Source organism: Dipodomys spectabilis, unplaced genomic scaffold (genome assembly GCF_019054845.1).
Source record: "Dipodomys spectabilis isolate Male_0828 unplaced genomic scaffold, ASM1905484v1 ptg000648l, whole genome shotgun sequence".
NCBI classification, from domain to species: Eukaryota; Metazoa; Chordata; class Mammalia; order Rodentia; family Heteromyidae; genus Dipodomys; species Dipodomys spectabilis.
Window position 1 is genome coordinate 236,775 of NW_024871325.1, and position 12,575 is coordinate 249,349.

The following is a 12,575-nucleotide window of genomic DNA, read 5'->3' on the forward strand; positions in this document are numbered from 1 at the left end:
TGTGTGTGAGGAAGCAGGGCTGCAGGGGTGGGTTCTGTGAGGAAGCAGGGCTGCAGGGGTGGGTTCTGTGTGAGGAAGCAGGGCTGCAGGGGTGGGTTCTGTGTGAGGAGGAAGCAGGGCTGCAGGGGGGGGTTGTGTGAGGAAGCAGGGCTGCAGGGGTGGGTTCTGTGTGAGGAAGCAGGGCTGCAGGGGTGGGTTCTGTGTGAGGAAGCAGGGCTGCAGGGGTGGGTTCTGTGTGAGGAGGAAGCAGGGCTGCAGGGGTGGGTTCTGTGTGAGGAAGCAGGGCTGCAGGGGTGGGTTCTGTGAGGAAGCAGGGCTGCAGGGGTGGGTTCTGTGAGGAAGCAGGGCTGCAGGGGTGGGTTCTGTGTGAGGAGGAAGCAGGGCTGCAGGGGTGGGTTCTGTGTGAGGAAGCAGGGCTGCAGGGGTGGGTTCTGTGAGGAAGTAGGGCTGCAGGGGTGGGTTCTGTGTGAGGAAGCAGGGCTGCAGGGGTGGGTTCTGTGAGGAAGCAGGGCTGCAGGGGTGGGTTCTGTGTGAGGAAGCAGGGCTGCAAGGGTGGGTTCTGTGAGGAAGCAGGGCTGCAGGGGTGGGTTCTGTGAGGAGGAAGCAGGGCTGCAGGGGGGGTTCTGTGTGAGGAAGCAGGGCTGCAGGGGTGGGTTCTGTGTGAGGAGGAAGCAGGGCTGCAGGGTGGGTTCTGTGTGAGGAAGCAGGGCTGCAGGGGTGGGTTCTGTGAGGAAGCAGGGCTGCAGGGGTGGGTTCTGTGTGAGGAAGCAGGGCTGCAGGGGGGGTTCTGTGGGGAGGAAGCAGGGCTGCAGGGGTGGGTTCTGTGAGGAAGCAGGGCTGCAGGGGGGGGTTCTGTGTGAGGAAGCAGGGCTGCAGGGGGGGTTCTGTGAGGAAGCAGGGCTGCAGGGTGGGTTCTGTGTGAGGAAGCAGGGCTGCAGGGGGGGTTCTGTGAGGAAGCAGGGCTGCAGGGGGGGGTTCTGTTTGTGAGGAAGCAGGGCTGCAGGGGTGGGTTCTGTGAGGAAGCAGGGCTGCAGGGGGGGGTTCTGTGTGAGGAAGCAGGGCTGCAGGGGGGGTTCTGTGGGGAGGAAGCAGGGCTGCAGGGGTGGGTTCTGTGAGGAAGCAGGGCTGCAGGGGTGGGTTCTGTGTGAGGAAGCAGGGCTGCAGGGGGGGTTCTGTGAGGAAGCAGGGCTGCAGGGTGGGTTCTGTGTGAGGAAGCAGGGCTGCAGGGGGGGTTCTGTGAGGAAGCAGGGCTGCAGGGGGGGGTTCTGTTTGTGAGGAAGCAGGGCTGCAGGGGTGGGTTCTGTGAGGAAGCAGGGCTGCAGGGGGGGGTTCTGTGTGAGGAAGCAGGGCTGCAGGGGGGGTTCTGTGGGGAGGAAGCAGGGCTGCAGGGGTGGGTTCTGTGAGGAAGCAGGGCTGCAGGGGTGGGTTCTGTGTGAGGAAGCAGGGCTGCAGGGGTGGGTTCTGTGAGGAAGCAGGGCTCCAGGGGTGGGTTCTGTGAGGAAGCAGGGCTGCAGGGGTGGGTTCTGTGTGAGGAGGAAGCAGGGCTGCAGGGGTGGGTTCTGTGAGGAAGCAGGGCTGCAGGGGTGGGTTCTGTGTGGGGAGGAAGCAGGGCTGCAGGGGTGGGTTCTGTGTGAGGAAGCAGGGCTGCAGGGTGGGTTCTGTGAGGAAGCAGGGCTGCAGGGGTGGGTTCTGTGAGGAAGCAGGGCTGCAGGGGGGGTTCTGTCAGGAAGCAGGGCTGCAGGGGTGGGTTCTGTGTGAGGAAGCAGGGCTGCAGGGGTGGGTTCTGTGTGAGGAAGCAGGGCTGCAGGGGTGGGTTCTGTGTGAGGAAGCAGGGCTGCAGGGGTGGGTTCTGTGTGAGGAAGCAGGGCTGCAGGGGTGGGTTCTGTGAGGAAGTAGGGCTGCAGGGGTGGGTTCTGTGAGGAAGCAGGGCTCCAGGGGTGGGTTCTGTGAGGAAGCAGGGCTGCAGGGGGGGTTCTGTCAGGAAGCAGGGCTGCAGGGGTGGGTTCTGTGTGAGGAAGCAGGGCTGCAGGGGTGGGTTCTGTGTGGGGAGGAAGCAGGGCTGCAGGGGTGGGTTCTGTGTGAGGAAGCAGGGCTGCAGGGGTGGGTTCTGTGAGGAAGCAGGGCTCCAGGGGTGGGTTCTGTGAGGAAGCAGGGCTGCAGGGGTGGGTTCTGTGTGAGGAGGAAGCAGGGCTGCAGGGGTGGGTTCTGTGAGGAAGCAGGGCTCCAGGGGTGGGTTCTGTGAGGAAGCAGGGCTGCAGGGGTGGGTTCTGTGAGGAAGCAGGGCTGCAGGGGTGGGTTCTGTGTGAGGAGGAAGCAGGGCTGCAGGGGTGGGTTCTGTGAGGAAGCAGGGCTGCAGGGGTGGGTTCTGTGTGGGGAGGAAGCAGGGCTGCAGGGGTGGGTTCTGTGTGAGGAAGCAGGGCTGCAGGGGTGGGTTCTGTGTGAGGAAGCAGGGCTGCAGGGGTGGGTTCTGTGAGGAAGCAGGGCTGCAGGGGTGGGATCTGTGTGAGGAAGCAGGGCTGCAGGGGGGGTTCTGTGTGAGGAAGCAGGGCTGCAGGGGTGGGTTCTGTGAGGAAGCAGGGCTGCAGGGGGGGTTCTGTGTGAGGAAGCAGGGCTGCAGGGGGGGTTCTGTGTGAGGAAACAGGGCTGCAGGGGTGGGTTCTGCGTGAGGAAGCAGGGCTGCAGGGGGGGGTTCTGTTTGTGAGGAAGCAGGGCTGCACGGGTGGGTTCTGTGAGGAAGCAGGGCTGCAGGGGGGGTTCTGTGAGGAAGCAGGGCTGCAGGGGGGGTTCTGTGAGGAAGCAGGGCTGCAGGGATGGGTTCTGTGTGAGGAAGCAGGGCTGCAGGGTTGGGTTCTGTGAGGAAGCAGGGCTGCAGGGGTGGGTTCTGTGAGGAAGCAGGGCTGCAGGGGTGGGTTCTGTGTGAGGAAGCAGGGCTGTAGGGGGGGTTCTGTGAGGAAGCAGGGCTGCAGGGGTGGGTTCTGTGTGAGGAAGCAGGGCTGCAGGGGTGGGTTCTATGTGAGGAAGCAGGGCTGCAGGGGTGGGTTCTGTGAGGAAGCAGGGCTGCAGGGGTGGGTTCTGTGTGAGGAAGCAGGGCTGCAGGGGTGGGTTCTGTGTGAGGAAGCAGGGCTCCAGGGGTGGGTTCTGTGAGGAAGCAGGGCTGCAGGGGGGGTTCTGTGTGAGGAAGCAGGGCTGCAGGGGTGGGTTCTGTGAGGAAGCAGGGCTGCAGGGGTGGGTTCTGTGAGGAAGCAGGGCTGCAGGGGTGGGTTCTGTGTGTGAGGAAGCAGGGCTGCAGGGGGGGGTTCTGTGTGAGGAAGCAGGGCTGCAGGGGGGTTCTGTGTGAGGAAGCAGGGCTGCAGGGGGGGGTTCTGTGTGAGGAAGCAGGGCTGCAGGGGTGGGTTCTGTGAGGAGGAAGCAGGGCTGCAGGGGTGGGTTCTGTGTGAGGAAGCAGGGCTGCAGGGGTGGGTTCTGTGAGGAGGAAGCAGGGCTGCAGGGGTGGGTTCTGTGTGAGGAAGCAGGGCTGCAGGGGTGTGTTCTGTGAGGAAGCAGGGCTGCAGGGGTGGGTTCTGTGTGTGAGGAAGCAGGGCTGCAGGGGGGGGTTCTGTGTGAGGAAGCAGGGCTGCAGGGGGGTTCTGTGTGAGGAAGCAGGGCTGCAGGGGGCTTCTGTGAGGAAGCAGGGCTGCAGGGGGGATTCTGTGAGGAAGCAGGGCTGCAGGGGTGGGTTCTGTGTGGAAGCAGGGCTGCAGGGGGGGTTCTGTGTGGAAGCAGGGCTGCAGGGGTGGGTTCTGTGTGAGGAAGCAGGGCTGCAGGGGGGGTTCTGTGAGGAAGCAGGGCTGCAGGGGTGGGTTCTGTGAGGAAGCAGGGCTGCAGGGGTGGGTTCTGTGTGAGGAGGAAGCAGGGCTGCAGGGGGGGTTCTGTGAGGAAGCAGGGCTGCAAGGGTGGGTTCTGTGTGAGGAGGAAGCAGGGCTGCAGGGGGGGGTTCTGTGTGAGGAAGCAGGGCTGCAGGGGGGGTTCTGTGAGGAAGCAGGGCTGCAGGGGTGGGTTCTGTGAGGAAGCAGGGCTGCAGGGGTGGGTTCTGTGTGAGGAGGAAGCAGGGCTGCAGGGGGGGTTCTGTGAGGAAGCAGGGCTGCAAGGGTGGGTTCTGTGTGAGGAGGAAGCAGGGCTGCAGGGGGGGGTTCTGTGTGAGGAAGCAGGGCTGCAGGGGGGGTTCTGTGAGGAAGCAGGGCTGCAGGGGTGGGTTCTGTGAGGAAGCAGGGCTGCAGGGGTGGGTTCTGTGTGAGGAAGCAGGGCTGCAGGGGTGGGTTCTGTGTGAGGAAGCAGGGCTGCAGGGGTCGGTTGTGTGTGAGGAAGCAGGGCTGCAGGGGTGGGTTCTGTGTGGGGAGGAAGCAGGGCTGCAGGGGTGGGTTCTGTGAGGAAGCAGGGCTGCAGGGGTGGGTTCTGTGAGGAAGCAGGGCTGCAGGGGTGGGTTCTGTGTGAGGAAGCAGGGCTGCAGGGGGGGTTCTGTGAGGAAGCAGGGCTGCAGGGGTGGGTTCTGTGAGGAAGCAGGGCTGCAGGGGGGGTTCTGTGTGAGGAAGCAGGGCTGCAGGGGGGGTTCTGTGAGGAAGCAGGGCTGCAGGGGTGGGTTCTGCGTGAGGAAGCAGGGCTGCAGGGGGGGTTCTGTGTGAGGAAGCAGGGCTGCAGGGGTGGGTTCTGTGTGAGGAAGCAGGGCTGCAGGGGTGGGTTCTGTGAGGAAGCAGGGCTGCAGGGGTGGGTTCTGTGAGGAAGCAGGGCTGCAGGGGTGGGTTCTGTGGGAAGGAAGCAGGGCTGCAGGGGTGGGTTCTGTGTGAGGAAGCAGGGCTGCAGGGGTGGGTTCTGTGTGAGGAAGCAGGGCTGCAGGGGTGGGTTCTGTGTGAGGAGGTAGCAGGGCTGCAGGGGTGGGTTCTGTGAGGAAGCAGGGCTGCAGGGGTGGGTTCTGTGAGGAAGCAGGGCTGCAGGGGTGGGTTCAGTGAGGAAGTAGGGCTGCAGGGGTGGGTTCTGTGTGTGAGGAAGCAGGGCTGCAGGGGTGGGTTCTGTGTGGGGAGGAAGCAGGGCTGCAGGGGTGGGTTCTGTGTGTGAGGAAGCAGGGCTGCAGGGGTGGGTTCTGTGTGGGGAGGAAGCAGGGCTGCAGGGGTGGGTTCTGTGTGGGGAGGAAGCAGGGCTGCAGGGTTGGGTTCTGTGTGGGGAGGAAACAGGGCTGCAGGGGTGGGTTCTGTGTGTGAGGAAGCAGGGCTGCAGGGGTGGGTTCTGTGAGGAAGCAGGGCTGCAGGGGTGGGTTCTGTGTGAGGAAGCAGGGCTGCAGGGGTGGGTTCTGTGAGGAAGCAGGGCTGCAGGGTTGGGTTCTGTGTGAGGAAGCAGGGCTGCAGGGGTGGGTTCTGTGTGAGGAAGCAGGGCTGCAGGGGTGGGTTCTGTGTGAGGAAGCAGGGCTGCAGGGGTGGGTTTTGTGAGGAAGCAGGGCTGCAGGGGTGGGTTCTGTGTGAGGAAGCAGGGCTGCAGGGGTGGGTTCTGTGTGAGGAAGCAGGGCTGCAGGGATGGGTTCTGTGAGCAAGCAGGGCTGGAGGGGGGGGTTCTGTGTGAGGAAGCAGGGCTGCAGGGGTGGGTTGTGTGTGAGGAGGAAGCAGGGCTGCAGGGTTGGGTTCTGTGTGAGGAAGCAGGGCTGCAGGGGTGGGTTCTGTGTGAGGAAGCAGGGCTGCAGGGTGGGTTCTGTGAGGAAGCAGGGCTGCAGGGGTGGTTCTGTGAGGAAGTAGGGCTGCAGGGGTGGGTTCTGTGTGGGGAGGAAGCAGGGCTGCAGGGGTGGGTTCTGTGAGGAAGTAGGGCTGCAGGGGTGGGTTCTGTGAGGAAGCAGGGCTGCAGGGGTGGGTTCTGTGAGGAAGCAGGGCTGCAGGGGTGGGTTCTGTGTGAGGAAGCAGGGCTGCAGGGGTGGGTTCTGTGAGGAAGCAGGGCTGCAGGGGTGGGTTCTGTGTGAGGAAGCAGGGCTGCAGGGGGTGGTAGGTTCCGGGAGAGAGGTGAGGCCTGGAGGCAAAGGAAAATTGCAGGGGAATGCAAGCCCAGAGGTCTCAGAAGGGAGCACCTTTCTGGGGGTCCTAAGGATGCCCAAAATGTTTCTAACAAAAAATCAAAGCAGCTCCCAAAGCTCCAGTTTGCCCAGCTCCAGCCCTGCCCAGCTCCAGCCCTGCCCAGCTCCAGCCCTGCCCAGCTCCAGCCCTGCCCAGCTCCAGCCCTGCCCAGCTCCAGCCCTGCCCAGCTCCAGCTATGCCCAGCTCCAGCTCTGCCCAGCTCCAGCCCTGCCCAGCTCCAGCTCTGCCCAGCTCTGCCCAGCTCCAGCTCTGCCCAGCTCCAGCTCTGCCCAGATCCAGCTCTGCCCAGCTCCAGCTCTGCCCAGCTCTGCCCAGCTCCAGCCCTGCCCAGTTCCAGCTCTGTCTAGGTTCAGCTCTGTCCAGCACCAGCTCTGCCCAGCTCCAGCCCTACCCAGCTCCAGCCCTGCCCAGCGCCAGCCCTGCCCAGCTCCAGCTCTGCCCAGGTCCAGCTCTGCCCAGCTCCAGCTCTGTCCAGCTCCAGCTCTGCCCAGCTCTGCCCAGCTCCAGCTCTGTCCAGCTCCAGCTCTGCCCAGGTCCAGCCCTGCCCAGCTCCAGCTCTGCCCAGCTCCAGCCCTGCCCAGCTCCAGCCCTGCCTAGCTCCAGCCCTGCCCAGCTCCAGCCCTGCCCAGCTCCAGCTCTGCCCAGCTCCAGCTCTGCCCAGCTCCAGCCCTGCCCAGCTCCAGCTCTGCCCAGCTCCAGCTCTGCCCAGATCCAGCTCTGCCCAGATCCAGCTCTGCCCAGCTCCAGCTCTGCCCAGCTCTGCCCAGCTCCAGCCCTGCCCAGTTCCAGCTCTGTCTAGGTTCAGCTCTGTCCAGCACCAGCTCTGCCCAGCTCCAGCCCTACCCAGCTCCAGCCCTGCCCAGCGCCAGCCCTGCCCAGCTCCAGCTCTGCCCAGGTCCAGCTCTGCCCAGCTCCAGCTCTGTCCAGCTCCAGCTCTGCCCAGCTCTGCCCAGCTCCAGCTCTGTCCAGCTCCAGCTCTGCCCAGGTCCAGCTCTGCCCAGTTCCAGCTCTGTCCAGCTCCAGCTCTGCCCAGCTCTGCCCAGCTCCAGCTCTGTCCAGCTCCAGCTCTGCCCAGGTCCAGCCCTGCCCAGGTCCAGCTCTGCCCAGCTCCAGCTCTGCCCAGGTCCAGCCCTGGCCAGCTCCAGCCCTGCCCAGCTCCAGCTTTGCCCAGCTCCAGCTCTGTCCAGCTCCAGCTCTGCCCAGCTCTGCCCAGCTCCAGCTCTGCCCAGCTCCAGCTCTGCCCAGGTCCAGCTCTACCCAGCTCCAGCTCTGCCCAGGTCCAGCCCTGGCCAGCTCCAGCTCTGCCCAGGTCCAGCCCTGCAAAGCTCCAGCCCTGCCCAGCTCCAGCTCTGCCCAGCTCCAGCCCTGCCCAGCTCCAGCTCTGCCCAGCTCCAGCCCTGCCCAGCTCCAGCTCTGCCCAGCTCCAGCTCTGCCCAGCTCTGCCCAGCTCCAGCTCTGCCCAGCTCCAGCTCTGCCCAGGTCCAGTTCTGCCCAGCTCCAGCCCTGGCCAGCTCCAGCCCTGGCCAGCTCCAGCTCTGCCCAGCTCCAGCTTTGCCCAGCTCCAGCTCTGCCCAGCTCCAGCTCTGTCCAGCTCCAGCTCTGCCCAGCTCTGCCCAGCTCCAGCTCTGCCCAGCTCCAGCTCTGCCCAGGTCCAGCTCTGCCCAGCTCCAGCTCTGCCCAGGTCCAGCCCTGCCCAGGTCCAGCTCTGCCCAGCTCCAGCTCTGCCCAGCTCTGCCCAGCTCCAACCCTGCCCAGCTCCAACTCTGTCCAGCTCCAGCCCTGCCCAGCTCCAGCTCTGCCCAGCTCCAGCCCTGCCCAGCTCCAGCCCTGCCCAGCTCTGTCCAGCTCCAGCCCTGCCCAGCTCCAGCTCTGCCCAGCTCCAGCCCTGCCCAGCTCCAGCCCTGCCCAGCTCCAACTCTACCCAGCTCCAGCTCTGCCCAGCTCCAGCTCTGCCCAGCTCTGCCCAGCTCCAGCTCTGCCCAGCTCCAGCTCTGCCCAGCTCCAGCTCTGCCCAGGTCCAGCCCTGCCCAGGTCCAGCTCTGCCCAGCTCCAGCTCTGCCCAGCTCTGCCCAGCTCCAACCCTGCCCAGCTCCAACTCTGTCCAGCTCCAGCCCTGCCCAGCTCCAGCTCTGCCCAGCTCCAGCCCTGCCCAGCTCCAGCCCTGCCCAGCTCTGTCCAGCTCCAGCCCTGCCCAGCTCCAGCTCTGCCCAGCTCCAGCTCTGCCCAGCTCCAGCCCTGCCCAGCTCCAGCCCTGCCCAGCTCCAGCCCTGTCCAGCTCCAACTCTACCCAGCTCCAGCTCTGCCCAGCTCCAGCTCTGCCCAGCTCCAGTTCTGCCCAGCTCCAGTTCTGTCCAGCCTGCCCAGCCCCAGCCTGGCCTCAGGTGGCTTCACCCAGTGCAGACATGATTTCTAAGTACAGTCCAGCCTTCCCAGGACATCTAGGACATTCTGCCAGCTTCTGACCACAGAGGTACAACATGGAGAGACCAGCAGGCTAGCGGCGGACAGAGCCCCACTGCTTGGAGAAGAGCCATATGCAGGGTCACCAAGTATGGGCAAAGACCCGGGGAAGGGCTCAGGGGCTTGTCACCATGGGGTCAGCCGGGAGGAGGCCCAGGGCCGTCGTGGTAGGGATGTGGCAGGGATTACAGTCTCAAAAGAGCCACCATTCTCATTCTTTCACCTCTCTGAGTCTCTGTTTGAAGCATGGCACAGCTGCTGCCTCCTTCAGGTGAAGGCTGCCTTCCCCCTAGTTTGCTCTGCAGGTGTGCAGCAGGTTTGCAGCGAGCTGAAGGAGCAGGGACCGCCCGGTGGCCCAGGTGAGATCAAAGAGGGCCAGAAGCAGAGCCAGCATCCACCCACACTACAGCCCACACTGGGGGTGGGGGGGAGGTCTCTGGCTAGTGACTGGGGTCTGGGGCAGGTCCAGCCTCAGAACCGGGGAGGGCACCACTGGAGCAGAGTGCCGGAGGGGAGAGGCAGGAGGGGGGAGGGGCCAGACGGCTGCGTGGAGACCGAGGGCAGAAAGGGCAGCAGAGGAAGTGGGGCCCCAGGGCTGACTGGGGGCCTGGGGTCTCTCCTTTGCCAGAGCTCTGGGGTGGAGGAAGATGGAGAGTTCCCTATCACTTGTCTCTGGGGGGCGAGTGTGGTGCACTCTGTGGCCCGGGGCAGCCAGCAGCCCGGTAGGCTTCCGGAGCCTTCCTTTCTGAACTCGGTAAGGAACCCACAGAGGAAGGAGGAGGAGCCCCAGGCGGTGGAGGCCCCCCCTCCTTCTGAGCGGCAGCCTTAGCCCAGAGGCCCGTTCTCCACAGCCAGGCAGGCCCAGTGTGGCGCAGGACAGGGAGGCCGTGGCCTCAAGAACTCATGGGCATCAGAACTCCTGCACAGGTGAAGAAGAGCCTGCAGCCAGCTCAGGCCGACCCATGGCCTCCCAAGAGCTCCACCCGCTGGCACCCTCGCGCCTCCGCCTCCCCAACCAGCCAGTCCCCTGCCTCTGCCCAAGCAAGCCCAGCCTTCGTCAGGGCCCTGCCTGGTGCCCCGTCACCCCTGCCCAGCAAGCAGCCCTCAGCCTCCCCCCCTCCCCTGGAGTGGCCAGCCTGAGCCAGCCCCAGGTAACTGCCTCAGACAAGGGAGGGTCTTTGGGACCCTCCAGCCGCGGAGCTGGGTCCCCCCTTCCGCCCCCTGCGTCCCTCCCACAACCCCGCCCCAGGATCCAGTGTCCCTAACTCAGCCTCTTGTATTTATAGTTCTGGCCAGGCGCCCGCCTGGGGAGTGAACCTGGTGCGGGGTGGCGTCCGGGAGCGGGGAGGGCTGTGGGGGTGGGGGCCCCAGGACAGAGGGATGTGGGGACAGCCCCAGGAGTTCCTCGGGAGGGAGGGGACCCCGGGCCTGGCTGGCATGCGGGGCGGGGAGGGCTGGCTGGCAGGTAGGGCTGGCTGGCAGGTAGGGGACCTGGCTCTTCGTGAGGTCACTGGCTGGGGGGGGCCTGGGGTGGATAGGGGTACTGATGAAGGGATGACCCCAAGTCCCTGTGGGGACGCTAGAGGGGTGGACACTGGCAGTGGGGACGCTAGAGGGGTGGACGCTGGCAGTGGGGACGCTAGAGGGGTGGACGCTGGCAGTGGGGACGCTAGAGGGGTGGACGCTGGCAGTGGGGACGCTAGAGGGGTGGACGCTGGCAGTGGGGACGCTAGAGGGGTGGACACTGGCAGTGGGGACGCTGGTGGGGGTGGACACTGGAGGTCTGGGTGAGGACACTGGGGGAGACCCAGGGTGGGGCTGGGGTTACTGGGTGGGGGCACCTGGGTGCAGGTGGAGACACTGGGAGGGGGGGCCTGGGGCTGGGAGGGGACACTGGAGGGGGTGGGCGCTGGCAGTGGGGGCCACGGGTCTGGGTGAGGACACTGGGGAGGGACCCAGATCTGGGTGGGGACCCCGGGTCGGGGGACACTGGCGGTGGGGTACCCCGGGCCCGGCCCGCACCTGGCAGCGGCTGACGACGTCGGCGTCCGTGGCCAGCAGGTCCACCACCTTGCCTTTGCCCTCGTCCCCCCACTGCGCGCCCAGCACCACGGTCACGCGGGAGCCGCTGGCCGCCGCCTCCTGCTGCAGCCGCCCGCGCTTCACGCCGCCCGCGCCGGGGGGCCGGTCGTTGGAGGCTCGGGTCCCCGACATGCCGGAGGGCGGAGGGAGCGCGGGGCGCCGCGCCGAGCGGAGCGGAGCGGAGCCGCCGAGCGGAGCCGCCGAGCGGAGCGGAGCGCCGGGCCTCGCGCCGGCCATTAAGAGCGGCCGCCCGGCGGGGGGGGGCGGGGCGGGGCGGGGCGGGGCCTCGCGCCGGCCATTAAGAGCGGCCGCCCGGCGGGGGGGGGCGGGGCGGGGCGGGGCGGGGCCTCGCGCCGGCCATTAAGAGCGGCCGCCCGGCGGGGGGCGCGGGGGGGGGCGGGGCGGGGCCTCGCGCCGGCCATTAAGAGCGGCCGCCCGGCGGGGGGGGCGGGGCGGGGCGGGGCGGGGCCTCGCGCCGGCCATTAAGAGCGGCCGCCCGGCGGGGGGGGCGGGGCGGGGCGGGGCGGGGCCTCGCGCCGGCCATTAAGAGCGGCCGCCCGGCGGGGCGGGGCGGGGCGGGGCGGGGCGGGGCCTCGCGCCGGCCATTAAGAGCGGCCGCCCGGCGGGGCGGGGCGGGGCGGGGCGGGGCCTCGCGACGTCGCCCGGAAGCCGGGGCGGAGCGGGGCGGGGCGGGGCGGGCCGGGCCGGGACGGGACACCGACGCCGGGACCGCGGGCCGTCCTCGCTCCCCCCCCCCCCCCCCCCCCCGGGGTCCTTGCTCCACCGGGGTCCCCGTCGACCGGGGGGTCCTCATGTGCACACTGGGGTCCTCGTGTGCACTGGGGGTCCTCGTGTGCACACTGGGGTCCTCGTGTGTACTGGGGTCCTCGTGTGCACACTGGGGTCCTCGTGTGCACACTGGGGGTCCTTGTGTGCACACTGGGGGTCCTCGTGTGCACCCTGGAGGTCCTCGTGTGCACTGGGCGTCCTCGTGTGCACCGGGGGTCTTCGTGTGCACACTGGGGGTCCTCGTGTGCACCCTGGGGGTCCTCATGTGCACTGGGCGTCCTCGTGTGCACCGGGGGTCTTCGTGTGCACACTGGGGGTCCTCGTGTGCACCGGGGGTCCTCGTGTGCACCGGGGGTCCTCGTGTGCACCGGGGGTCCTCGTGTGCACCGGGGGTATCGTGTGCACTGGGGGTCCTTGCATCCATCGGAACACCTCTGCCTGCTGTGGAGCAACCCTAAGACCCAGGCACTAGACGCCACTCCTCCCCGGCTGCCCAGGCGGTGGGCACCAGCCCCTGCTCCTCCCAGCCCCAGCTCAAGGGTGCACTGGGGACTGGAAGCCTGGCTGCCACATGGGACACAGCTTTGCCCACCCGCAGCCAACTCTCAGTGGGTCCTGGCCCAAGGGAGATGTTTGGGGCCTGGGAAGGGGACCCTAGGAAGACCCGGCCAGGAGGGACAACTTCCCTCTCTATGGCACTCTGAGCAGAGGCTCTGCCCCTGTGCAGTCCCAGCAAAGGTCACCAGCAGAGGCAGGCGGATTCCAGCCCAGCAGGGGACTGCACTGCCCATCCTTGCCCTCCTCCCTGAGGTCTGCCCCACAGCTGTGCAGGCCATTTTATTCTCTGGGACCTGTGGGTTCTACTTGGGGTCACAGACTGCTCTTCCCCGGCCTGCCATGGTGAGCCCACCCTGGGTTGTGGCCATCGGCGATAACCCCCCTCCCACTAGGGAAGCGGTAGCCGCCGTGCGCAGTGCCAGCGGGGCTAGCTGGTGTGGTGGGATGTGGCATGGGCCCCCTGCCACCGGCTCCTGGAAGAGGCTGGACACGGCTGATGAGCGCTGGGAGGGGCGGGGCAGCCTCCACGGTGGAGCTGGCATCTCAGGAGGAAGGGGCACAGCAGCATCTGCGGTGTGGAGGGGCCGGACGGCTGCAGGA

General features: G+C 67.1%; 1 protein-coding gene across 2 annotated transcripts in view; it reads right to left on the bottom strand.

Annotated features, from left to right (window-relative positions):
• Adss1 (adenylosuccinate synthase 1) overlaps positions 1-10,795 on the bottom strand; it is a 43,049-nt gene extending 32,254 nt beyond the window's left edge. The window contains exon 1 of one of the 2 annotated variants that reach the window (XM_042671615.1): positions 10,569-10,795. In XM_042671615.1, the coding sequence (XP_042527549.1) occupies positions 10,569-10,760 (192 nt within the window). In that variant the 5' untranslated portion in view covers positions 10,761-10,795. The remainder of the gene's footprint in view (positions 1-10,568) is intronic. The other variant, XM_042671614.1, reaches the window with a different exon arrangement.
• Positions 10,796-12,575: the final 1,780 nt, after the last annotated feature.